The sequence below is a fragment of the Balaenoptera physalus genome (assembly GCF_965194825.1).
Source record: "Balaenoptera physalus genome assembly, chromosome: X".
Classification (NCBI taxonomy): Eukaryota; Metazoa; Chordata; class Mammalia; order Artiodactyla; family Balaenopteridae; genus Balaenoptera; species Balaenoptera physalus.
This window is the reverse complement of record NC_138903.1, coordinates 16,473,980-16,500,283: the sequence shown is the minus strand read 5'-3', so window position 1 is coordinate 16,500,283 and position 26,304 is coordinate 16,473,980. Positions and strand designations below refer to the sequence as shown.

At 44.4% G+C, this 26,304-nt stretch overlaps 2 protein-coding genes across 9 annotated transcripts in view; one reads left to right on the top strand and one right to left on the bottom strand.

The window, feature by feature from the left end:
* PPEF1 (protein phosphatase with EF-hand domain 1) overlaps nt 1–13,318 on the bottom strand; it is a 150,565-nt gene extending 137,247 nt beyond the window's left edge. The window contains exons 1-5 of one of the 8 annotated variants that reach the window (XM_082447142.1): nt 12,964–13,318; nt 12,174–12,281; nt 11,385–11,572; nt 11,223–11,275; nt 10,068–10,108 (exon numbers count right to left, since the gene is read on the bottom strand). The gene's annotated coding sequence lies outside the window, so the exon portion shown is untranslated. Of the gene's footprint in view, nt 1–10,067; nt 10,109–11,222; nt 11,276–11,384; nt 11,573–12,173; nt 12,936–12,963 lie in introns of those variants that run through there. The other 7 variants (XM_082447144.1, XM_082447139.1, XM_082447140.1 and 4 more) reach the window with 7 other exon arrangements.
* A 93-nt stretch (nt 13,319–13,411) lies between these two features.
* Nucleotides 13,412–26,304, top strand: part of RS1 (retinoschisin 1) — a 28,443-nt gene continuing 15,550 nt past the window's right edge. Inside the window, exons 1-3 of the mRNA XM_082447339.1 lie at nt 13,412–15,653; nt 24,050–24,075; nt 24,686–24,791. Of these exons, the coding sequence (XP_082303465.1) occupies nt 15,602–15,653; nt 24,050–24,075; nt 24,686–24,791 (184 nt within the window). The 5' untranslated portion in view covers nt 13,412–15,601. The remainder of the gene's footprint in view (nt 15,654–24,049; nt 24,076–24,685; nt 24,792–26,304) is intronic.

Below are 26,304 nucleotides of genomic sequence, written 5' to 3'. Positions count from 1 at the left end.
CAAAAACTTATTCTTGTCTTGGTTTTATTCATACATTCATTCAACAAATATTTGTTGAGCATCTATTGTGTGCAAGGCACTGTTCTAGACCCTGGGGATATACTACCAACAGAACTGACAAGGTTGGTTCCTTCCCTCATGAAGTTTATAGCCTTGTGGGGGAAGTAAACGTTAATCAAATAATCATAAAAATAAATGTGAAATTGCAAAGGAGAAGTACATGTATTATAAGAGTGAGTCAGGAGGTCAAGCAAAAGCTTCTGAAGATAACATTTTTTTTTTTTTAATTTTATTTCATTTGGCCGCACAGCACGGCAGGTGGGATCTTAGTTCCCCGACCAGGGATCGAACCCATGTCCCCTGCATTGGGAGTGTGGAGTCTTAACCACTGGACCACCAGGGAAGTCCCTGAGGTTGGTCTTTAAACTGACATCGGAAAGACAAATACTGATTACTTAGTTGAAAGTGCTGATAGGGGAATGGAGTCAAGCATACACTTGAATTAAGGTTCAGTGACCGGGAGTACATAATTGGACTCTATGATTTGGAGACTTTCAAAGGAGAATCTAGGGTTTAATATAGGTCTTAGTTTACTAAAGCTGAAGTTAGTATCTTCACCAATATCCCAAAGAGGGCACAATCTGTGAGTGTCATTTACATAAAACTCTCTAAAACAGTGCTTCTCAAACTCTGATGTACTTATAGACAACCTGGGGATCCTGTTAAAACACAGATTCCTGGGCCCAGCCCCTAGAGGTTCTGATTTAGTAGGTCTGGAGTAGGGCTCATGAATCTGTATTTCTAATTAATTCCCAAGTGATGGTAAAGCATACTTTGAGAGGCACTGCCTCATAACACAGTATGATATTTGTTTAAATCTCTCTTTTTCAACCCACTCTTTCATGACTTTTTTTTTTTTTTTAATTTATTTATTTATTTATTTTTTGCTGTGTTGGGTCTTCGTTTCTGTGCGAGGGCTTTCTCTAGTTGCGGCAGGCGGGGGCCACTCTTCATCGCGGTGCTCAGGTCTCTCACTCTCGCGGCCTCTCTTGTTGCGGAGCACAGTCTCCAGACGCGCAGGCTCAGGCTCAGCAATTGTGGCTCACGGGCCTAGTCGCTCTGCGGCATGTGGGATCTTCCCAGACCAGGGCTCGAACCCGTGTCCCCTGCATTGGCAGGCAGATTCTCAACCACTGCGCCACCAGGGAAGCCCTCTTTCATGACTTTTAAAGTCAAACTATATTCTACAATGCTTTTGTGATTTTTACGGTCAATTCAGTAGTATCACCAGAACAAGAGAATGTTGTGATGTATAAATCAAACAATGCCATAAGCTAAAGATTTCAAATATTTGGAAAGAATGAGAGAAATAACAATTATAAGCAAACTGAGGTATCAGTAATGTACTAAAACTTCACTAATTTACCCCAGTGAGGTGGACTGTTATTCTTATTTTGTAATAAGTTTGATTTACAAAGTGGTTTTAAGGAAATGTAATACAAATTAACCTGATGTAACTAAGGACAGGCAATTTCTATACGTTTAATGACTCTTTTACTTTAACAGGTAGATAAGAGCTATTTGTAATGAATACTCTCACATTTTGAACGAAGTTCTGGATTTTACATTACATGAGATAAGAATAACCTCCCCGCTTAGGTCTCTGTTTCTCACTACTAAACACAATTCCTGCTGATACGCCATGATCCTGTCGGTATGGCTACATGAAAAGGACACTAGGAAAACCAGTTGGTGAGAGAGCCAAGATTTCTCTGCATTGTTTTTCCTGAGAAGGTTGCGAAGTTAATATAGGGTCTGGAGCAAACTACGGTCATTTTTAAAAATTAAAAATGAAGTCTCGGGCTTCCCTGGTGGCGCAGTGGTTAAGAATCTGCCTGCCAATGCAAGGGACACGGGTTCGAGCCCTGGTCTGGGAAGATCCCACATGCCGCGGAGCGATTAGGCCCGTGACCCACAATTGCTGAGCCTGCGCGTCTGGAGCCTGTGCTTCTCAACAAGAGAGGCCGCGATAGTGAGAGGCCCGCGCACCACGATGAAGAGTGGCCCCCGCCTGCCACAACTAGAGAAAGCCCTCGCACAGAAACGAAGACCAAACACAGCCATAAATAAATAAATAAATAATTTAAAATTTAAAAAAAAAAAAAAAAAATGAAGTCTCTGTGCGTGGAAGAATAGGAGGATTAGGAAAGGGGACCAGGAGTAAGTTCCTGTAATTTCGAGGAAACATCAGCTCTGCCACTTACAAGCTGGGCACCTTAGGTAACTTTTATTACTTCTCTGGGCCTCAGTCTTCTCATTTTTAATATGGGGATAATAATATTTAAATGGAATAATCTAAGTGGAAAATTCTTCATAAACTATAAAGTGCTAAACAGATATTAGCTACCATTTCTAGGAGAGGCCTAAATTTCCTGAGTGGTTACACATCCTGGAGAAGAAATGTGGTCTGACCGGTGGGTCGGGATGTGTCTGGGAGCATCAGAGAATTCAGTTCCAGAGTCAGATTGCTTGGGGTAATTTTCTAGCTCCACCACTTACCAGCTGTGTGTGAGCTTGGGAAAATTACATGACCTCTCTGTGCCTGTTTCTTAAAAACCAGGATAGTAATAGCACCACCCACACTGGGTTGATGTAAGGAATAAATGGGTTCATACATATTGTGGCAGCCACTGCTAGTTGCCTAGCCAGTATCTATTCTCCTTTCTTCCTTACCAATAAAGTCCCAATTTTATTCTAGGTGGCAATGGACTCAGCCACCAAAACTTGATTTGCTAGGATCCCTCGCAGTTAGGGGTGGTCATGTGACTCTGTTCTGGCCAATACGATATAAGCTGAAATCTACTGGCTGAGGCTCCCAGAAAAGCAATTTTTCTGCTAAAAAAGACAAGACTCAGCTGTCATGAGCCCTTTCCTTTTTGCCCTTCCCCCACTGTGCCTGGAACCATGACATAATGCCTGGAGGAGGAGCAGCCCTCTTGAGTGCCTTAGGAAGAGAGGCTCATGCTGAGAATGATATTGCAGAAAGACTGAAGGATGAGCCTGGGACACAGATGATGATGTGAAGTTGCTTCTTTCCTAACTTCATATCACATGAGATAAAAGTCAACCCCTCTGTGTTAAGTCCCTGTTATTTCATCATTTACCTCATCACACGCAGCCAAACATTCTCTAAGCAATACACTCGTAAAGCTGTTTGAGTGATGCCTGGCTTACAGTTAGTATTCAGTAAATGTTATTATTTGCTCAGCATTTTGTTGCCTAACCAGGTGGCCGACAAGTATTCCCCTCGATCCCTTGCAATAGTACCCCAATTTTCCTTTATGAGATCAACCCTCTCCCCATTCTAAGCCCTGTGGTTTGCATGGGATTGACACCACCCTCCACTCTAAGTGTGAGACTTGACTGGCTTAATTCAATCAGCATGAGCCCACTTCCCAAGCAACAGTGACTGCCCAGGGCTGGGCACATAACACAGGCCTAGGCAGCTCGCACATCCTCTTCTCCTGGCAAAAGGGAGTGTTCAGGTGGGCATGTAACTAAAGACAGGCAATATGAGTAATCTCCGGGCTCCTATTTAATCTATTTAATCAAATCTACAGTCAAGTACAATAAAAAATTCATATCCAAATCGCCTTTCCCAAAGAAAAGAAACAGCAATAAAATCTACCATTTGCAATTGTGTGAATTCATTCAAATTTCTCTTCCAAAAGAAAAAAACCCCAGCCGGCTGAAACTGTTTTGTTTTTGTTTTTTGTAAACATGTCCAGGAGAACTCCTTTAAGAACAGATGTGCATCTGGGTTTTAGAATGAACGTTAGACCCGGAGGCAGACACTGGAAACCTATGACTAATATTGAAATAATATTCACAGACAGTTGTCATGGCAGCCTGCTCATTCTGCACAAAATAGAACTCACTGCATTTTAACGGGATTTAGCAAAGGAAAGCTGCTAGCCTGCAGACAGCCTCTAACTGAGTTAAACAACCTATTAATTGGTTTTGGTTTTATTATTATATATAGCCTTCAGACTGTACCCTAACTGTATCCAAAAAATCACAAACACTTAAAATCAGTAATACAAACAGATAAGATGATCTTTGTTTAACACCTCCACCATTCTTGAAATCTTCCCATCAGACTATGAGGAAAGCTTAGAGGCAAGTCCCATTGTGTGCACAGCTGAATCCACTTAAATCTAAAGACAGTAAGTTTGGTGGAAGTAGAGTGAAATTTCATTTCCGTCACCAATTAGCATTGGCTGGACGCATAGTCCCAGGGGAGTGACTTTAGAAACTGGAGGCATCTCAAGTCACATAAATAAGGGAGGGGGAGACAAAGTATTTTCAGCTGATCTCCTTCTCTCTTGAGCGGCTATCAAATCTAAGCTCATTGAATGTGATTGCAGATGATTTTGTAGATTATATATAGCTGGTGTTGAGGGGAATACTACACGAGGCCATCTTTCCTTTTAGACAGGCTTTTGCATATCACCCTGCCCCTCTGCCTTCTCTTTTGAGTTTCTTCTTTAAGAAAGAAGAAGACAGGGTCTAATTAAAATTCAGTAACATCCAAAGTTAGGAAAAACCACATCAAGCCATTATCATCCATTAATATCTTGGAATAAATCAGTCCTTTGGGTTAATTAATGTTCTTCAAACTCCTTGAGATGGGGCCATGTCATACACTTTAAAAAAAACCCAAAAAATTCCCACACTACCAAACACTGAGCTCCTAGACATACTGCAGGTATGTGACAATAAACAACTTCAATCAAGGGACTGGGACAGTGAGGAGCAGTCCCTCAGTAGCTGGTGGGCAGATTAAAGACACTGTCAAAATGGTATAGGAGAGAAATGTGGAAATGCTGAATCAGTAGTGATTGTATTTTCCCTCATATAACTGAAACTCCCACTAAACAGTAGCATTAAAGATTAGGGATTTTACTTTTCACATATAACCAGGAGTCTGGAAGTAGTAAATTTGGGGCTGGGACCCAGGTACCTTCCTTCTTTCTGCTGAGCAATGTAGCTTTCTTCCTCATAACTGTCAACTCATGGTCACAAAACGGCTGCTCTCCCTCCAGTATCACATTTGCATTCTGAGGAGAAAGTGAAGCTAAGGGCAAAATGGGGCATACCAGCTGAGTCTACCTCCTTTTAAAGAAATGGTTTTGTAAGCCCAACTACTTCCATACAAGTCATTGGCCAGAACTGTGTTACACAGTTTCTTCTAGCTGTAAGCGAACCTGGGAAATCAAACTGTTTTAGCTGGACACATTGCTGAGTCAAACAAAATCAGGGAGTGCAGTGTAAAGGTTAAATACAGCCTATAGAGCCAGATGGCCTGGGTGTTAAAACCCCACTCCTTTATTTACTACCTGTGTGACTTAGTTACCTAATTATTCTGTGCTTTGGTTTTCTCATCTGTAAGCTAAGCATAGTAACAATACCTTTCTCACAGCGTTCTTGTGAGGATTAAATGAGTTAATATGAGTAAAGAGTTTGAATAGTCTCTAATACATAGCAAGCATTATAGAAATGTTTATTATTCTTATTTTTATTACTGACAAAAAGAAGAATGGATATTGGATAAGCAACTAGCAGTATCTGCCACAGATGTGTTGCCCACTCTGTAACCTCAACCTTCCTGGTTACTGTAATACGTGGGAACAAGTGCCCTGCTGCATCTGAGAACTGAGGGCTGCCCAGGACGTCGGAAAACCAAAGCCCTGACCTGCCAAAGCGGCGATTCCCATGACCGTCAGCCTCTTTTCACATTTCCTGGGAACTGAGGGCAACAAAACTTTCCAGTGTCTGAGCCAGGGAAGCACTGCCAGCCACTGCGGTGATGCCCAACATTTTAGACATGAACCATCAGGACTCCTTCAGTTGCAAGAGTCAGTAAACCCGACTCCCACTGGCCTAAGCAAAACTGGAAATGCACCCTTCAAATAGCTGAAGAGTCAACAAGTATACTTAAGGTCTGACTTGGTCGAGGCCTTAAATGATAGCACCTGGTAGCTGTTTCTCAGCTCTAATCCCTCGCTGTTGGCTCCATTCTCAGGCTTCAGGCAGGCAGCCGATGTCTTCCAGACTTTGTGGTCACCCACACTATCTTCTCAACATCCTCCCTATGTTTTGGTAATTCCCCACATCTGAGTCCTCGAAGGAGAAACAAGAAATTTGCTTTTCCAGCCTCTCTCATAGCAGGAGCACAGGTATGTGACCTAGGCTCTGCCAGAGACCTAAATTTAGAAAAGGGCAACACAAGGAGTCAACGGGTTATGAAAGCCATCCTCTGCCAGAGTTAGTGGCAGAAGGGTCCAGTTTGCAGATACAGCAGTGACAGAGACTCTGGGCCCCATCACTGGCTTGCACTGCTAACTCTGTATTCAGGAGGGGCAGCAGTGGGCAGGCATCTTTGATGGTGCAGCCCCACAGTGAGATTTAGACATTATTCCTGGCTTTGGAATCTCCAAAGCCTTCTCGGAGAGCCTGTGGGCCACTGTATATCCTTTAATAAACTCATTTTCTTCTTAAACTAGTAGGAATGTTGAATCAGCTTAGGTGATGTTATACCCCAAATCTTAGTAGTTTACACTTATCAAGGTTTATTTTTCACTCCTGTTCCCACGCAGGTTGGCTGCAGTTCTGTAACATGTGGTCTTCCCTGTAAGACTCAGGCCAACCTCTCTCTGGGGCACTGCTGTACTCATAACAGAGGGGAAACATCAAAGCAGCACCCTACAAGCTGGCTCTTCACACCTGTGCTTGGAAGTGAGGCACATCGCTTCTGCCCACACCCTACTGGCAAAAGTCAGTCACTCGGTCAAGACTATCAGTGGGGCAACTGTGTAAAAATCCCACGTAGGGAAGAGCAGTAAATATTTTGGGCAAGAAGGTTCTGCTGTAGGCAACTCAGAGCCCCGTCTGATACAATGCAATAATCACATGGCAGCAGAACCTCCAGCCTCTGGATTAGCTCACGTTGAGTCCAGGGTGAACACGGAAATGTCTCTTCTCAGGAATTCACACAAAGGCCCAGGATTAGCTGTGATTGGGACTGACCTGGCGTGAGTCATTCCCCAACCCTGAACAGATAAATTCAAGACATATTCATTGAGTGGTTACTATGTACTAGGCGCTACTTAGGTTCTGTGGAATACAGCAGTGAACAAAACCAAATCCATGCCTCACGGAACTTTCATTATAGTTGAGAATGATAGGGGACAGACAATATCTAGAAATAAGTAAATATCTAGAAAATTAGATAGCGACAAGCACTGTAGAGAAAAATAAAGCAGGAAAGGGGGATACTGAGTTTCCAGGGTGAAGGGGAAAGGAAAATAGCAATTTTTAAATAGGGCAGTCAGGAAAGGCCTCACTGAGAAGATATTTGGGCAAATACCTGAGCAAGATGAGACAGCAAGCAATGGGGCGACCTAGGGAAAGAGCAGTAAAGGCTGCGAGAACAGCAGGTGCAAAGGCCCTGAGGCAGAAGAGTCCTACTGTGTTTGAAGAACAGCAAGCAGGCAAGTGTGGTCTTGTAAAGGCAATGTAATAGGATATATGATCAGAGAGGTAATAAATGGAAGATCAGATCATGTAGGGCCTTGCAAGCCACTGTAAGGCTCTGGCTTTCTTTCTAGTTAAGGTGGGGAGCTATTGAAGGGTTTTGAGCAGAAGTGACACGATCTAACTTAGGTCTTAAAAGGATCACTCGGGCTTCCCTGGTGGCGCAGTGGTTGGGAATCTGCCTGCCAATGCAGGGGACACGGGTTCGAGCCCTGGTCTAGGAGGATCCCACATGCCGCGGAGCAACTGGGCCCGTGAGCCACAACTGCTGAGCCACAATCGCGATGAGGAGTGGTCCCTGCTTGCCACAGCTGGGGAAAGCCCTCGCACGGAGGCAAAGACCCAACACAGCCAAAAATAAATAATAAATAAATTTTAAAAAAAAGTTGTAATAATTCCTAAGTTTAAAAAAAAAAAAAAGGATCACTGGCTACTGTGTGGAGAATAGTCTGTAGGGAGAAAACGGCAGAAGCCGGGTGGCCAGAATATGAGGTTCTCAACAATGATCCAGACAAAAAGTGATGGTGGCTTTGATTAGTATGGTAGCAGGGCAGATGGTAGAAAGTGATTAGATTCTAGATAGATCTTGAAGGTGTAGCCAATAGGATTCGCTAGTGAGATTAGATTTGAAGTGTGAGGGGAAAAAAAGAATCAAGTATGATTTCTTCCATTTTTCTCTATGTTTGAGGCCTAGATAACTGGAAAGATGAGGTTGCCCTTATCTGAGACAAGGAAGACTGAGAAAGGAGAGGGGGTGGAGATCGGGAGTTTAGACACAGACAGAATAGGACTGAGATACTTATTAGACATTTAAATGGACATGTATAGCAGGTAGATTTGGAGTTTGGGAGAAAAGTCTGGACTAGAGATATAAATTTGGAATTCATCTAGGTTACAGACCATATTTAAAGCCATTAGATTAAATGAGGTCACCAGAGTGGTGAGAATGAATAGAAAAGTCCACGAACTGAGACCTGTGGAACACCCATGTTTAGAGGTCAAAGAGATGAGATAAAGCAAAGGTGACTGACAAGGGTGACTGGTGAGGTAGGAAGCAAAAATCAGGAGAGGGTGGCATCCTAAAAGCTGGGAGGGGAAAGTGCTTCCAAGAGGAGGAGAGGAACCGGAGAGAGCACCTAAAGACACATTTTCTAAGAGTTTTGCTATAAAGGAGAGCAGAGAAATGGGAGTAGTTGAGGCAGCAATGAGATTAAGAGATTATTTTTTAATGATGAGAATAAAATTACAGTATGGGACTTCCCTGGTGGCGCAGCAGTTAAGACTCTGAGCTCCCAACGCAGGGGGCCTGGGTTCAATCCCTGGTTGGGGAACTAGATCCCACGTGCATGCCGCAACTAAGAGTTCGCATGCCACAACTAAGGAGCTGGCAAGCCACAACTAAGGAGCCCACCGGTCACAACTAAGACCTGGTGCAACCAAATAAATAATAAATAAAATTTTTAAAAAAATTACAGCATGTTTGTATGCTGACGGGAATGATCCAACAGAGGAGGTAAATAAAGATGCAGGAGAGGGACTTCCCTGGTGGTGCAGTGGTTAAGAATCTGCCTGCCAATGCAGGGGACACGGGTTCGAGCCCTGGTCCGGAAAGATCCCACATGCCGCGGAGCAACTAAGCCCATGTGCCACAACCACTGAGCCTGCGCTCTAGAGCCCGCAAGCCACAACTATGGAACCTCAGTGCCACAACTACAGAAACTCAGTGCCACAACTAATGAAGCTGGCGTGCCTAGAGCCTGTGCTCTGCAACAAAGAGAAGCCACCACAGTGAGAAGCCCGCGCACCGCAACGAAGAATAGCCCCCACTTGCCGCAACTAGAGAAAGCCCACGTGCAGCAATGAAGACCCAATGCAGCCAAAAATTTTTAAAAATTTTTTAAATAAAATAAAATTTAAAAAAATAATAGTAATAAATAAATAAAGATGCAGGAGAAAGAGGGGAGTTGTTGCAGGGCTTTCCTTGAGTAGGCAAGCACAGGTGGAGGGCTGGGTGTCGACAGGAACTCAAACAAGTCATCTAGGGCAGTTCTTAACCATGGCACGACTGACATTTGGGGCCCAGTTATTTCTTGTGGTGGGTGGCTGTTCTGTGCGCTGCAGAATGTTTCACTACATCCCTGGTCTCTACGCACTAGATGCCAGTAGCACACTAACCCCGACAGCCCAGAGCGTCTCCAGACATCGGCAGATAGCCCCCAAGATTTTGCCCCCTCCCCCAGGGAACATTTTGGGTTCTCACAACTCAGGGGATGGTGCTATGGGCATCTAGTGAGTTGAGGCCAGGGATGCTGTGCAACATCCTACAATACACAGGACAGCCCCCCACGACAGAGTTACCCGGTCCCAAATGTCAACAGGGCTGTGGCAGGAAATCCCTGATCTAGAGGCAGGGCCCTGGTCTAGATCTAGGAGGGCACAGATGCAGGCAGGTGAGCAGATGTGGGGCTTACCTGTGGAAGTTCTCTTCAGGTTGCTTGCATTTTTTTTTTCACTGAAATAAGGAAGCAAGGTCATCAGCTGTAGGTGAGGTTGGGGAAGGAGGTACAGGAAGTTTAGGGAGAGAAGACATGAACCTGTCCTCTAAGTGAGGTGGAAAATGAATGGACAGGGAAAGTAGACATGATTCTAGGCCGCATTAAGAACACATTTGAGGTACTTACTCAAGAATTTAATGTGAAACCAGTAGGCCTGAAGGTGTGTTCCTCCTGGGGCCATATTCAGAGGTGGAGTGGGGAAACAGGTGGATTTAACAGACTGATTTTGCCAACAAGTGCAAGCAACAAAGGGGCAAAGGAGTGATAAAAATGACCAGAGAACTTGAACTGGGTAAGAAGACTGAGGGATGTAATTAACTATGAAAAGGTAGGTGGGCAAAAAGTAACGAATACCCATTCCAACAGGCTAGTTTCAAATGTTTTGATGAGCCGTAAAAGGGGAAAAATAAGGTGAACTCTGCCATACTAAGGTAACCACTCACTTTCCTTAGTAAATACTTGAATATACACTGAAAGACAAAGTACAATCATTTCTAAATGAAATCAGGTCAATGGAGCTTCCTAAGTCAGCTCGGTGTTTGGGGCCATGGTTTCCTTGGTTGACGAAAGCCAAACCATCAGTGAAGGAAGCCATCAGTGAGGAAACCATCAGTGAAGCCAAACGCTGGGGAAAGCCACACTAAACACCTGAGAAATCAGAGGACTCAAAAAGTTTGAAGTGACTTCTAGTCTTTATTTGCTAGTTTGTTTGTTTCTCTGGTAGTTGTTCAGATGATTATGGGCAGACCCGGGGGTGACAGGCCTCACAAATCTGACTGAACAGACTAAAGTGCCAAGGGAAACCGTGGCCAGCTGCGGCACTAGCCATGACGCTGGTGGTATCAAGGTGAAAGTCATCAACAGCGGTTTACGACAGGCTCTTAGTTCTGGCTTTTAGGGATTTCATTTAAAAATTACAAAAGACAAAAAAGGTATCCACTGGCATGCATACAAAATATTACAAGAGACCAATGGCACTTATGGGAACAACATGTAGCCTCTATGAACAAGGGCCTCCCCACATCACTTAGGTATCAGAAAACTGAGTATGAGCCCAGCCCTGCCACTCACCAGCAGAATGGTCTCGGCAAGGCATTCGAACTCTTCGGCTTCAAGTTCTTCAGCTGAAAAATGGAGATAGTAATACTTACCATGGCTACCTCACAGGAATGTATGTGAAAGTGCTTTGTAAACCATATTGCACTTTACTAGCAACAGAGATTGTGAATACACCTTGAAGGCAGCAGAGGAGTGGAACAAAAGTCTCCCTCTTTTTTGCTAAAGGCAGAATCCTGTGTTGCGTGCATCAGAGGTGTACCAGCCTCTTTTCTTTGTGTGGGAACCTGGCGAAAGCTTGCACGTGGCGAACCCACCCTTATAGCAAGGGCAGACAGAAAGCTCGAGGAAGGGCAAAGTATTCCCTAGAGACAAACCAAAACACGACTGGTGAGTGTAATTTTAGGCCCAATTCTTGACAGCCTTGTTTTGAACTGACAAGGGTTTGGCAGCGGGTGAAATGTACTGATTACTGGGCATCATGGGAGTCATTATGGCTCACTGACTAGCAGGAAACATGGAGTTTTCATGAATTCACCCTCTGGTTAGTGGCTGTCCACCCATGGTCATCTCATGGCTCACAACCTAAGCGTCAAGTGCTCAAGAGGCCTCTCGAAACCTATCAACAAAAAGGCATTCTGGAAGGGGTCCATGATGAACATTACAGGGAGCTAACTAGGATATAGGAAACCTGGTACTAAAGAACCTAAGCCAGCCTGCCTCTAACTATTTCTGTGGAAAAATTTACATGGCAGATAAGTGCCTCCATTTTCCCAACCCGGAAAGTAGAGATAACATTTAGACCCAGAGGGGAAAGGGGGTGTCTAGTCCAGCCCATGCATTTCACAAAGGGGTATACAGAGGCTTGGAAAGTGAACTGATGTTCAAGAATACACAGCTAGTGAGTAGCCAAGGCAGCGCTAGAATCCACATCACCACCCCCAGATTAGTGCGCCTTCCACCCACCTGTTTCTTCCAGGGGCCTTCCCAGGAAGACAGGAGTTGGCTGAAGGGGTTGCTTTCACACAATTAGTATCACTTCTCCATCATTCTGCCAGCCTCAAAGGAAGACGCCTGGGAAAAGGACAGCCGCAGCCTTCAGCCACTCCAACTCACCACTGAAAGAGCCGCCCCCCACCCACCCAAATGGTTTCAAGTGAGTTTTCAAGCTTGAGGATGGCGAGCAATCCCAGGATGGTGACGAAGATCCATCCAGAAGCACTGGGGAGGGCAAACGGCACCGACAATGGAAACCAAGAAACGATACCATACAGGCGCCCTTCGTAATGGAGGGTCCCAGCACCTTATCGGGACCACAGTCCTGGAAGCACAGGGCCAGACTCATGGGCTGCACTCTCACGGGCCCGCGCTGCGTTTAATGCTCTGCTGTCATGGTTGTGGAATTCTCAATAACTTATGATCAAGGAACCTGATATTTTCATTTTGCATTGGGCCCCTCAAATCTTGTGGCCGGTCCTGCTTCCCCCTCCCCGCGCCAGCCAAAGAGACGACCTGTTTATACCGGCCTCCTCACCCCTCCCCTACCCCAGACAAATAAGATCAAACAAAAGCCCAGTAATTTTTAGCCCCTCTGGGGCTTCGGAAGGCGAAGAATGTTGTGGAAAAGGTCAGGGGACCATTAAGAGCCTGTATCCTCGGGGAAGAGGCAGACTGACCAGCTGCCTTTTCCAGCCCTGGCAAAATAAAGGCCAATATAAAAATGACCCCCCAGCCCACCCCCCTAGCCCCGCGCTGCCTGAATCTTCGGCTCCTTGTGGTGCTCCTGTGCGCCCTGCTCCGGACTCAAGGCTTCCAACGCTGCCGGAAGTGGCTCAGTGTGTGCCCGTGGGGAAAGTGGGGAAGTGCGGGTCCCTCACAGGCTGAGGGAAGCTGCCAAAAGGGGCCGCGCCCCGGGCACTGTCCCCTTCCGCCCACCGGGCCGACCTCGCCGACGCCCCGGCTGCGGGAAAGTTTGGGGAAGGGTGACTAGTGGGGCGGCGCTCTCGCCAGGAGGGTAACCCCTCGCCCCGGCCTCCCCGTGGTCGCAGGGGCGACGAGTCCAGCGGGGAGGGAGGACGAGCGACCCAGACGCCGAAGCCGGAACCCGCCGCCTGGCCGCGAACACCAAATCTCGCAGGCGGCGCGGGGCTACGGCGGGGGTGGAGTTACGGCGGATGGGCGGGGTTTCAGCCGAGGAGCCGGTTCTCATGTGACACTATGAATAAAGTAACGATAAAAGAGGTTTTCGCGGGGGTTCCATAGTGTAGTGGTTATCACGTCTGCTTTACACGCAGAAGGTCCTGGGTTCGAGCCCCAGTGGAACCAAGCTTAAGAAGCGGATTTTTCACACTTTATTTATAGAAGTGCTTTTCTTTCTCCCATTATTATTATTTTTTTTAATCTTTGCCTACTTTTTGGAATGTTTTTATCGCAGAAGCGTAATGACAGATAGCCACTCCTCCCATCCCCGCCGCCCTCGCCCGACCTAGGAAACAGCAGCAGTGGGGGCTTGGCCGTGTTATAGTCCCGAGGGCGACCCCGCCCCGCCAGGGTCCTACCCCCACCTCTCCTTCGGTGCTCCGGGGCGACCTCGGGAAATCCGGCGCTCGTGGGAACCAAGATCACCCAGCACGGCCCCTTCCTTACAAACCAGGGCAGGCCGGCCCTCCAAAGCCTCCAACTAAAATATGGCAGTACAGCGGTGCTTTGACTGCAATTAAATTATTAAAGGTTTATTATTATTAAAGGTTTAATTTTTTCATTAAACTCTAAAATACAGAGCAGAGAAAAAAATAGTTCTTTCCTTTCTAGTACTGCAGTAGGGTTTGTTAAATAGACCTTTGTCTGTTTAATGAAGAATCCATACATAGTATAGAATAAGCGTCAGGCTTGTGGACACCCCCAAAATGCTGGTTGAATGAGTAAACTTTAGTTCCTTTTTGTTCCTCTGTATTAGTTCATTACAGCTTCGCTTTGGGGGGTTATTGTTATCTTTTCAATATTGACCTTTTTCATCTTTGACAACAGGAGTGAAGTAAAGGTCTCTGGGACCCTGGGGGATTGAGGTGAAAAAGGTCAAGAGCTAAAGTGGTGGCCAAGAACTAAAGAGGGAAGCGGATTAATGTACAGCATGGTGATTACAGTTAACAATATTGTATACTTGAAATTTGCTAAGAGAGTGGATCTTAAATTTTCTCACCAGACACACAAAAAATGGTTACTTTGTGAGATAATGGATGTGTTAACTAACCTTATTGTGGTAATCATTTTGCAATATATATGTATACGAAAGAAAAAAAGGGAAGGGGAAACTCAGTATTTTTCTTTGAGTTTTTCCACATAGTTTTGTTCATACAGCGGGTAAATTTGTATCCTTTTCTAACTCAGGAGTATAACACATGATTGTCCTTTTTATTACAATCACTTCATTAACTTTTTTTTTAAAACCTTCTTAACCGTTTTTAAGTGTATAGTTCCAAAATGCTAAGTAAAGTCACACTGTTGTGAAAAAGATCTCCAGAACTTTCTTATCTTGGAAAACTGAAGCTGTGTATCCATTAAACAACTCCCCTCCCCACCCCATCAACTTTATTCTTATCGGCTGTATAGTAATAATAATAGCTAATTATGTTAAACACTATTCTAAGTATTTTTTATGTATATCATCCCATTTAAGCCTCAAACTAACTCTATGAAATAGGCATTATTATCACCATCATACAGATGAGAAAATTGAGGCACAGAGACCTTAAGTGACTTTCTCAAGGCTACATAACAACTGGTTGAGCCGGGATTTGCATCCAGTCTGGCTTGGGAATCTGTGCTCTTAACCCTGCCTGCTGTCCTGAATCCCCTATGTAGATTGTTTCCAATTTTGTCTTATTATATATAACACAGCAATGTAAATCTTTGTGTGTAACTGACCACCCCCTCCCAATTTAGTATTTTCCTGAGTGAATAGGTGTAAACATGATGCCAATTTGCTTTCTGAGAGGGGGAATCCATGTCATTTTCATAGAATTCGAGAATGTTAGTGTTTGTTTGGCAGGAAATTGCTCAAGGTCACCCCCTAGAAGATGATGGCAGAGAAAGGATTAAGACCTGGGTCTTCTGATTCTAGTTTCTATTTTCCTCCACTGCTTCCCTTACATTTAAAGATAGAATAAAGCCAATACCTTCCTTTGCTAAACCGACCTCAGTTGACATTAGCTTCTCCTCTGAGACTTCTTATTGAGGCAGGTAACTATGTGGGTTAACTTAGCGGGGCTTGGCCAAAGCCCTAAGAAGTAAATGAAATAAGATGCTTAATGAGGCCAGTGCTCAAGTTAAGCTGCTGTTCCTAGGAAAGCTCTCCACTTTGATAAGGAAGAGCAGCAGCCAAGGACAAGGGGAGAATGCCACGCAAGATAGAAGGCTTCTTGTTTTTACTTCTCTTTGGCTCTGAAGGTATGTGCTATCAAACCATTAGCACTCATTAAATACCTAATAATACAACTGACTTAATCATACAGCTGATTAATAGAAATGCAACCAGAATAATTAAAATATTATTAATTAGCAAAGCATGCTAATTAATTAATATGTGTTATTAATGAACAGCAGTTGTCTTTGTGTGATGCAGTCCTCTTTGTCTCACCACTGGCTTTCTGGTTCTGTGAGGAGCCTCCTAACGTTCAAAGGATGCTTAAAATGGGACAGAAAGAAGGGTCTCAAAAATCGTATAAAATAGCTATAAATTGCAACGATTAATAAGAAAGTGTGGTGTATTCTTGAAAGTTTTTGGGAGTCAAAGTTAGAGTGACTATAGAATTTAATCTTCCAAACCAGGACACTACTGAGAGTGGTGGAGGATGCTATTAATAACTTTGCTGGGACAACAGGTGTGAACCAGGACTGTCCCAGGCAAATCAGGATGTAAGGTCACCCTAGTTTAAATATGGATTAACATAGCACGCCGAATACCACTGGACACTAATAGAAAGCATAATCCAACTGAGAGTCAGGAATCCCCAAAGACTCAATATACTCAATCATTTTAAAATTTCTAAATATAGCCCTGGCGGGAGTGAAATGCTTAATTAAGGAGAAATTAAAGGCAAATCTCTAAAATGTCATCCAATTCAACTTTTAAATTATCTGTCAATCTTTGAAATCATACTCTTCCATGCCTCTCTCAACTCTTAAGGACCCATCAACTCAGAATTCCTTTTTAGGTTAATTCCAGACATTAGAAATTGGTTCTTTGTGGTCACTGTGTATTTATGTGCGTTACAGGAAATAAATACGGAGGGCAGGAAGGAGACCTCTCCGCTCTGCCAATGACCTGGTAGACAGACATGACAAAACTCACACAGAGTCAGAATCCCTGGTTTAAATCATTCTCTTCTCTACTCTGTCATTATATTTTATTGGTAGAATACTCACTTTCATGATTACCCAATCTCAAAACTTTTGTTAGTCACATTTCTCAATATTTGGAAAGACCTGTAAAAATATAACCCCAAGGTTATTTTGCAAACCCCCAAGACATATTTCTAAGTAAGGCTCATTTAGACCAATTGTCTTGGGATTTTTCCCCCCTTGCAATTAAGAGTCAGCAACTCGTCCCAGAAACTCTTACTACTCTAAGATGCTTTGGGGGGGCTTGTTGTTTTCCCTTTACTCCGTGCCTCTTCCTCAGCAAGAAAATCTAAACAGAACCTTTCAAGGCTTAGATCCCAATACCCTTGGTTCTCAGACATCCACAGGGCTCACCCTCAGACTCCTCTTATTTGTGATTGGCATTGAGATTCATTCATCCATTGATTCATTCAAGAATCCATTGATGTCAGTTCAAGAATCCATTACTGAGTTCCTGCTATGACAGGCTAAATGCTGTGTAAGAACTTGATACACCTGGCAGATTCTTGTTTTCGCTGTGCCAACTCTAAAATCTTTGTTCTGTGACCCCTAAATGGGAATAAGCCCTAGAAAAGGTTATCAGGCCACTTTTCAATTACACCCGCGCAGTCAGGGGATAACTATAATAAAAGACACGCTGTCAGGAGGCACAGGGCACAGCACTCTTTCCTGTTCTATAGCTTATCAATCTTTGTGCATGGCTGGGGAGCTCCAGAAATTTCCACGAAGAACAGAGAATCCCATCTGTCCTGGTGGAATGGAATGTGGTCCAGCAGGTAGGCTTGAAACACTTAAATTCTCTTACCCACCTAACCCAGGCCCTCCACCCTCACGCGGCATCAAAGGAAAGCAGCCACACCAAAACTTGGCTTGGCAACCTAGGTGTGCTCTACCCTGAGCTAGAGGGATACGCCAGGAGGCAGAGAAAAAAGGCAGAATACAATTGCTGCACTTAATCAGTTTACAATCCAGATAGAGAAATAAGGCCAACGCACAGGGGAAAGATGTATCCTGCACAACTGGGAACCTGAAGACAAAGGTTCTTTGTCTAATTTACTCTTTGCTGTTTCTGTTCCACGGCAGCAGTGGATCCTTACTACAGTGAAATAAGGTAAATGGATTGACTCCACTTATGCGTTGGATGAAGGGTCATTGGGTATACACAAATCATCAGAGTAAAGCACTACCTCTGTCTCTTAACTGAGGCAAGTTTCTATTTATCTTGCATTGTACATTTTGGGTTACATACCGATGATGATTTTTAAAACATCCACCTTACTGAAGTATATTGTTCCACTGCTTGGTCATGGCTATTATATAAAAACAAGCCAAAAAAAAAAAAAAAATCACCAAGCCTCATCTTACAGGTGATACACAGGTGTATCAAGCATCAGGTGTATCAAGCATCAGGGATAGCAGATTTTTTTTCAAAGCAGCTTTATTGAGATGTAATTTACATACCACTAAATTCACCCATTTAAAGTGTGTAATTCAATGGTTTTTAGTGTATTTACAGATTTGTAGAGCACACAGTGTAATTTTAGAACATTTTCATCATCCCCCAAAGAAACCAGTAGACATTAAGTACTCACTCCCCACTTCCCCCTCCCCCCAGCAACTGACAACCACTGATCTACTTTGTCTCTTATAGATTTGCCTTTTGTGGACATTTCATTTAAACAGAATCATACAACATATGGTCTTTTGTCTTTCACTTAGCATATTTTTTTTTAATAAGTTTATTTATTTTTTTATTTTTGGCTGCGTTGGGTCTTCGTTGCTGCGCGTGGGCTTCCTCTAGTTGTGGCGAGCAGGAACGACTCTTCGTTGCGGTGCGCGGACTTCTCATTGCGGTGGCTTCTCTTGTTGCGGAGCACAGGCTCTAAAGCGCAGGCTCAGTAGTTGTGGCGCACGGGCTTAGTTGCTCCACGGCATGTGGGATCTTCCCAGACCAGGGATCAAACCCGTGTCCCCTGCATTGGCATGTGCCACCAGGGAAGTCCCTAGCATATATTTTTGACATTCACCTGTGTTGAAGCATGTACAGATAACAGATTTACCCATGAATATGCCTGTCACCTAAAAGAGTAACACTTTCACACCAGAAGCAATTTCCTTCTTTCTTCTTCGCCAGAGAGACATTATTGCAGCCTGCTGTTTTTCTCCTGTGTCTTATTCTTGTTTCTCAAATAGATTGGAAGGTAGTTATAGACAGTCTCTATCATTCATAATTTTATGCTTTTCTCCTCGGCTTCACCTGTTTCCACGGAAAGGAAAACTCCGTATTTAGTGACAACCAAGCAAACAGACTGAAATAGTCTTCCCTAAGTGTGTCTAATGCACACTTTGCTTTCTGGGCTTGCAAGGTACATTTTGAGAAATAGGCATGCTTGAATTTTCTGGCTGCGGTAACAAGCATTTCCCTATGGAGTAGCCCTTTGAGCAAAAGGGCAGAATCGTCCCCTATTGCATAAACCTAAGGCTGGTGAGTGGCAGACGTCGCAGACCCTCTGGTGGAAACCCGTAACCTGGAGGAATCACGAAGACGATCTGAGTGAGGAGAAGAATAGGCAACCATGTAATCGAAACCTTGTCCTTTTTCCTTTAAAGGCTGACCTGTTTTCTTTTGCTCATCCCAACAGTGTTATTTTCTGGTATCATAAGACGTTGTCGTCAACATGATTTTTGCTTTTGTTCGCCAGCTTTGGGGTGATTAAATCATTTCAGGGACGAGAGCAGCCACGTTGCTGCTCCCTTGGTGACAGCTTTTCCTGTAAAAGTCTTGTTGTTCCTTCTCTCTCTGCTCATTTCCATAAGATCTGGTGCCTCACAACCCCAGGCTGCCTACAGACAAACGCTTTCTGGGGAGAGGAGCCCGGGAGGGGAAACAACGCCAGAAATCTGATTGAGCACAGGCGGTGGTTCTGAAACCAGGTCTCCCTCTTGGGCCTCTTCCTCTCCACAGGTAGAAACCTCCCCGCCCTTTCCTTTTTGCCTTCTGCTTTGTTTCTGCACAATTTGGAGCCTCTCTGGGGGCCCACCCATGGACCCAGGTAATGCAAAGGCCCTGAGCGCCCTGGCAATCTAGAGGGCCTCGTGTGAACTCTGGGTTTGTTCAGTTGCAGCTGCATAGACCCTCTTCAGTGCCAGGGCACGTCCTCTGGGCCAATTTGATCTGGTTAGTAAGGCCGCTCTGTCAGTGACCCACACACCTCACCTCTGGTCCCCCCAAAAGAGAGTCTTGGCACAGCTGACAAAGCCTTTCTGCTTTTCTGCCAACCCAGCTTCTCTGGAAGATGGGGCAGAGCCGAGTGCCTTCTGCATTAACAGCCCTTAAACCATCTAGATGCCAATTGCTCATCTACTTTGCAGTTCTTGGGGAGCAGCTGTGGGACTGATACTGTGGCTTCATGTACACATTAACTGTGAGAAGCACACGGCACCACCCAGCCTATCTGGCCTTTCCCCTGAGCTCTAGTAGCTTCTAGCCAGCTGCCCACTCAACCTCAACAATTGGGTGTCCCGTAGGTCTCTCAAACGGAATATCTCTACCCCATCCCCCCTAAATCCCTGCTTCCCCTGGAATCTTCTCCTCCCCTAGTAAATGGTAGCTCTATCCTCCCAGGCACTCAGGCCTTGAACCTCTCTTTATTTCACACCCACGTCATCTGTCAGCAAATCCTGTTGGCACTACCTTCCAAAGACAGTCAGAATCCAGCCACTTCTCATCACTTCCACTGCCACCACCCCAGGGCCAAGCCACCATCATGTCTCCCCTAGATGACATGCCAAGCACCGGCCTACCTCGGGGTCTTTACATGCTATTACCTCTGCCCAGAAGGCTCTGCCCACAGGTATCTCACTTCCTTCAGGTCTTTGCTCCAATATCACCTTCTCAGTGAAGCCTTACCTAAGCCCCAAAGTACCACTCCCTGTCCCTCCACCTCCCTGCTTTATTTTTCTCCATAGCAGTCATCATTATTTTACGTATTATATATTTTATTCATACATTCACTATCCCCTCACCCCCCCCACATTAGACTCTAAGTTCTAGGAGGGCAGGTGTTTTTTCTGTTTTGTTTACTGCTATTTCCCCAGCACCTAAAGCTAGGCCTGGAATATAGCAGATGCTCAAAGAAAATTAATGAATGAATGCTTTGGGACCAGTCATTATCAGCTATCTTTTATATCAATTTCTATAATTGCACAGGTGCTTAGATAAACCTGTGGATAAGAAAGAAATAGGATACAAAGGCCAGAGCAAGTGGTGAGTTCTACGTGAGGGACAGAAAAAGTCCTCTTCATAGGGAAGGGGATAAGTAGGCAGAAAAGTTGGGAGGGGAAGGCATTTGAGGCCAAGAAATCATATGCACAAAGGCATACAGGCATGAAACAGCCTGGCACATTTGATGAATTATAAGTAATAGAGAGTGCAAAAAATAAATTTGGAGAGGTAGCCAGGAGATACATCACGGCAACCCCTTGAAGGACACATTATTATTATACCCATTTTAGAGATGAGGAAATAGAGAGATGTAGTCATACAACTAATAAATGTCAGAGGTGAAACTGGGGCCATGGTAATGGGGACCCAACAAAGGGTCTGGAGCAGGAAAGTGACACAGTCAGGCATTGGCAGTACGGAGGATGGATGAGGCAAGGTCTCTCTTTAGCAAGGAGAATATCCAGAGGAGAGAGGAAGTGGTAGTGTGGGTAGAGAGGAAAGATGGCTCCTGGTAGACACTGGATGTGGGGGTTTAGGAAAAAGAAGTAACTAGGAGGAGTCCCAGGTTTCTGGATGGGGTAGTAGGGGGATGGTGGAGCCATCAGTAGGCTAAGAAATAGAGAAAGGAGAACAATCTGAGGAAGGATGTAATGAGTTCAGTGTTTAAAATTTTTTTTCCTGAAGTATAACATACATCCAGAAGAGTACAGGTAAGTGTACAGCTCAATGAATTTTTACCACTAAACACACCCAAGTAACCAACACTCAGATCAAGTAACAGAACTTTACCAGCTCCCCAGACACCCTCCCTGGGTTTCCTCCTTGCCAGTCCCCACCCCAAGTGTGACCACGACCCTAATGTCTAGCGGCATAGATGACTTCTGCCTGCTTGTGTACATTTTAAATGGATTCATATAGTATGTCCACTTTATCATCTGACTTTCCACTCAGCATTGTTTGTGAGATGTGGCCATATTGTGACATGGAGTTGTAGGTCATCCATTTTCATTGCAGTATAGTGTTCCACTGTGTAAATCTACCACTCGTATCCATTCTACTCGTGATGGACATATGAGTGTTTCCAGTTTGGGGTTTTTACAAATACTGTTGTTACAAATAATCTAGTACATGTTTTTCTTTGTTGGAGAACATATGTATGCACTTCTCGTGGGTAAATACTTAGGAGTGGAATTGCTGGGTCATAGGGCACATATATGTCCAGCCTTTGTATAAATTACCAAAGAGTTTTAAAAATAGGTTAGACCAACTTATACCCCCACCAGCAACATATGAGAGTTCAGGTTTCTTCATGACCTGGCCAGCACTTGGTTGGGTCCAGTTTTAGATAGTAAGAGACATCTATGGGGAGATATCCAATAAGCCATTCAATGCACATGTCGGGATCTTGGGGGCGGGAGTAGAGGAAGCAGAGCTCTTTGGAGAGATTAAGAAGGATTATTTAGAGTGGTGGGAGAAGCAGGTGAGTAGTGTGATGGAAGCTAAAGGAAGATGGGAGGAACTGACAGCACCCAACATTGCAGCATGAAGATGTAAGGTTAGTGTTGGGAAGAGTCCATTGGATGTGAAAGTAAGAAGTCGATGTGGGGGGGGGTAAGAGTTGGGGAGGGATAAATTGGAAGATTGGGATTGACACATACACACTATTATATATAAAATAGATAACTAATAAGGACCTACTGTATAGCACAGGGAACTCTACTCAATACTCTGTAGTGGCCTATATGGGAAAAGAATCTACAAAAGAGTGGATATATGTATAACAGATTAATTTTGCTGTACACCTGAAAATAACACAACATTGTAAATCAACTATACCCCAATAAAAATTATAAACAAACAAACAAAAAGAAGTCGTTGGTCACACTTCCTTTGCCAGCACAGGGCTTGGCCTCCTACCAAGATGGTGCTCCCTAGTCTACATTGCTACCTGAGACGGTCAATTCTGCCCATAGCAAGTGAACCAAGGAGTCTCTAGGAACGAATCATCAGTGGACAAGGGACCAGGAGAGACAGCAGTTTGAGATGGCCCTGAATCCGCCCAGGCGAAAAGATATGCCCCCTTGACTCCCCTTACAGCCTATGCATAACCCAGCAGAGGACTCACCATGTGTGTCATCCAGTGGTCTATCTTCTCCTGAGTCCTCAAGTCCCTTGTGGGCAGAGAGCGAGGCTTCCATTTCAGAAGGCCCAGGCCCTGGTGCAGGGTCAGGCTCACAGTGGACACGTGAAAGTGGTATGTGAAATGGATACATATTATTTAAAGAAAGGCACAATTTGAAAAAATAGCTTTATAATTCTAATGAAAAGGATGAGACCATTCCTTTAACTCTCTAAAACAATCTGAAAATTTTTGGTGGGCATCAGATTCAATTTTTAGATAGCGAAGTGGTTAAGGAGGGACTTTTATATCTACTGTCTACACTCAGGTTTTGTTTGAGATTTTTATAATAGGTATGTGCTGCTTTTATAATCAGAAAATAAATAAAGGCATTTGTTTTGTTGAAAATGGGAAATGGAACTTGGTGTGTTAAACCAGCGCTGTCTAATGGAACCTTGCGCAATGATGGAAATGTTCTGTATCTGTGCTGTCCAGTATGGGAGCCACTAGCCACGTGTGGCCAGCAAACACTTGAAATGTGGCTGGTGTGACTGAGGAACTGAATTTTTAATTTTATTAATTTAATGAATTTAAATTCAAATAGCCACATGGGACTAGTGACTACCACAATGGACAGTGCAGCTGTAAACAATCAGCTTATGCTAATACAGACAAACTCCTTTCCTATTAAATTGTGCATTCATTCTATTTATTCATACTTCCATGAAGATAGGTTAAATGTTAGTCTTAGGTTAAATTTTACACATTTTCAATTTTTCCACATCATTTATACGGTATTTACACTTTGATTGTGGTTTGATATTTCCTGTAGATAATAGACAAACCTAAAAAAAATTAAAAAAAATTTTTTTTAACAATGTCCTAATTCTAAATCACCTGAATGTGTCACATCCCTACTTCCTCAGCATCTGTGGATGTTTTTCCTGGCACGTATTTACTTACTTTGACTTCCTCCAGAAGGGGCTTTGTTAACTTTTATGTGACTGTGATCATTTCGCTTTTCCATGTAATGAATCATTTGTTGAATTTTTGTTTCTTTTTTTAACTTGATTTTTCCTTTCATGTCCTTTTGCTCAGCCACACTGGGATTATCGTCTACTGAGGTATGTTACAGTAAGAAGGCTGGAATTCATATGGATACTATTTTTGAAGATTTTCCTAGCCAAAACAATGTATAGGATTATCACTTTTTTTAAAACGTATTTTTAAAGGTTTTTTTTTTTTTTTTCTGGTGGTGGCAATAGCACGTTTTATCTGGACAAGCTCCAAGACTGGTTTTTTTAATGAGTGAATGCAAGTAAACCAGGTCTTAAATCAGATGGCGGAATCTTGAATCCAGTCCCTTTTAAAATTGTATCCCCAGAAGGGACCTCCAGGAGATGTAAGGCGCCTGACCTCGGACTGGGGCTCCTCGAGCCCCTGAAGATAAATATAATGGGGTGGAGATGGCTCTCTACGTGGGTGTGTCTGTGAGATTTTTAGCTGGTCACCCAAGGTGGCAAATATTTGTTTATCTAGACTCAAAGATGAGTGGCAACTGTGTGGGTTAAACTGGGTTTATAATTCAGTTGTGCTGCTGTAGTGTGAAAGCCGCCACAGACAATAGGAAATGAATGAGCAAGGTTTTTGAATGCGAGCTTTTCCAGTGGTGCTGACCACAGTTGCCTTTGACTGTGACTTTTCTGAAGCTCCTGCCCCTCTGGCTTCCCACAGGATGAGGGTGAGGATCCCTGGTACCACAAAGCGTGCAAGTGCGATTGCCAAGGAGGTGCCAATGCCCTGTGGTCTGCAGGCTCCACCCCCTTAGACTGCATACCGGGTGAGTGTCCCCTCTCCTTGGGGCACCAGATCCTTGGGGTATCCTTGGGAACACCCTGTTTCTCCTCTTTCAACCCTGATGAATTAAACCCCCTGAATGCCACGCTCTGGGTTTTCTCCAGTTGGCCTTTGAACTTCAAATCTCAATGGCCACTGCTCCAACAAACTGCACTGATGTCATTGTTCAGAACAGTTTCCTGGATCTCTAGTTGGCCTTGGTGAGATGGTAAGATGGGACCTAACTTTCAATGAAAGAGACTAATGGAATTTATCGAAAATAAACTAATGATAGGCAGCAATTTTGAGAAGAGCACAGGCTTTTGAGCCAGAAATACCAGAGTTGGAATCTTGGCTGCATCGTTTTTTAACTCTGGGACTCCCACTTTGGCCTTTTTCTGTCAAATGGAGGCAATACTACTGTGCCCGGATATTTATTGCTCACCAAACAACCACGTGCTTCCCCACATTCTCAGCCCCTTCCCAGTCAGGTGGCTTCACAGGAGCAGTTCCAGCCGATGGGAGCCGTGTCTCTTCTGAAATGAGGTCCATTTCCCTGCTTGAGGAAGTGGCTTTTCCTTTAGTCTGGGTGCCGGGGAGGTTAAGTGGAGTAGAACTTCCTGCTGACCCACAATGAATCACCTGAGTGAAAAATCAACCTTTGTTGTGTTAAGCCTCTGAAATTTCTGTGACAATTCGTTCTGCAGCATAAACAGCCTCTCCTGACCAATATGAATGACTTCTTCTAAGGCAGGGGCCAGCAAACTTTGCCTGTGAAGGACCGGGCGGTAAATCTTTGTGGCTCTGTGGGCCATAGGGCCTCAACACCTCAAATGGAAGGCAGCCATAGACTGAATGTAAATGCACGAGCATGGCTGTGCTCCAATAAAACGTTATTTATAAAAACGGACCCTGCTGTAAGGAGTTGTTACGAGGAATAAAATGGATGAGGCGTTAAAGCATCTTGTCCTGGACCTGGCACACTGCAGCTCCTTTTCTTCCTGCCTCCTAAGAGGTCACACTCTGACTTTCAGAGGCTCAGGCGGCCTATCACACATGTGCCATGCTCAGTATTTACCACAGCTCGGAACCTCTTTTGCTGAAACTGTCCTTGCGCCCCCTTTCCAGGGTTATGATGGTGCCATGTGGCGGCGCGTCATTCACTTTACATAATCACCTAATAATAGCTCCAGGAGAGAGGTCTGTGTGAAGCGTGTGAGCTTCTCTGCATTATTTCATTAAATTTGCATTAAAATAGCAAATGTGGGGGAGGGGGCCGTCCACAAAGGCTTTTCTGCCTGTTTTCCTATTTACTAAAGGGGTAGGAATTGGTTTCTGAACTAAGCCTTCTGGAAGGGAACAGTGGGGCGCAGTAGCGAGGAAAGCAGTAAGTGCTGATGAGTTCAGCAGGCTTCTCCCACGGGAGGGACGTCTCACTGAGCTCCACGGCGTGAGCTCCCGCAGCCATTCTGTGCTGGGGTGATCTGCCCAGTCAAGACTGAGGCACCCTCCTTGAT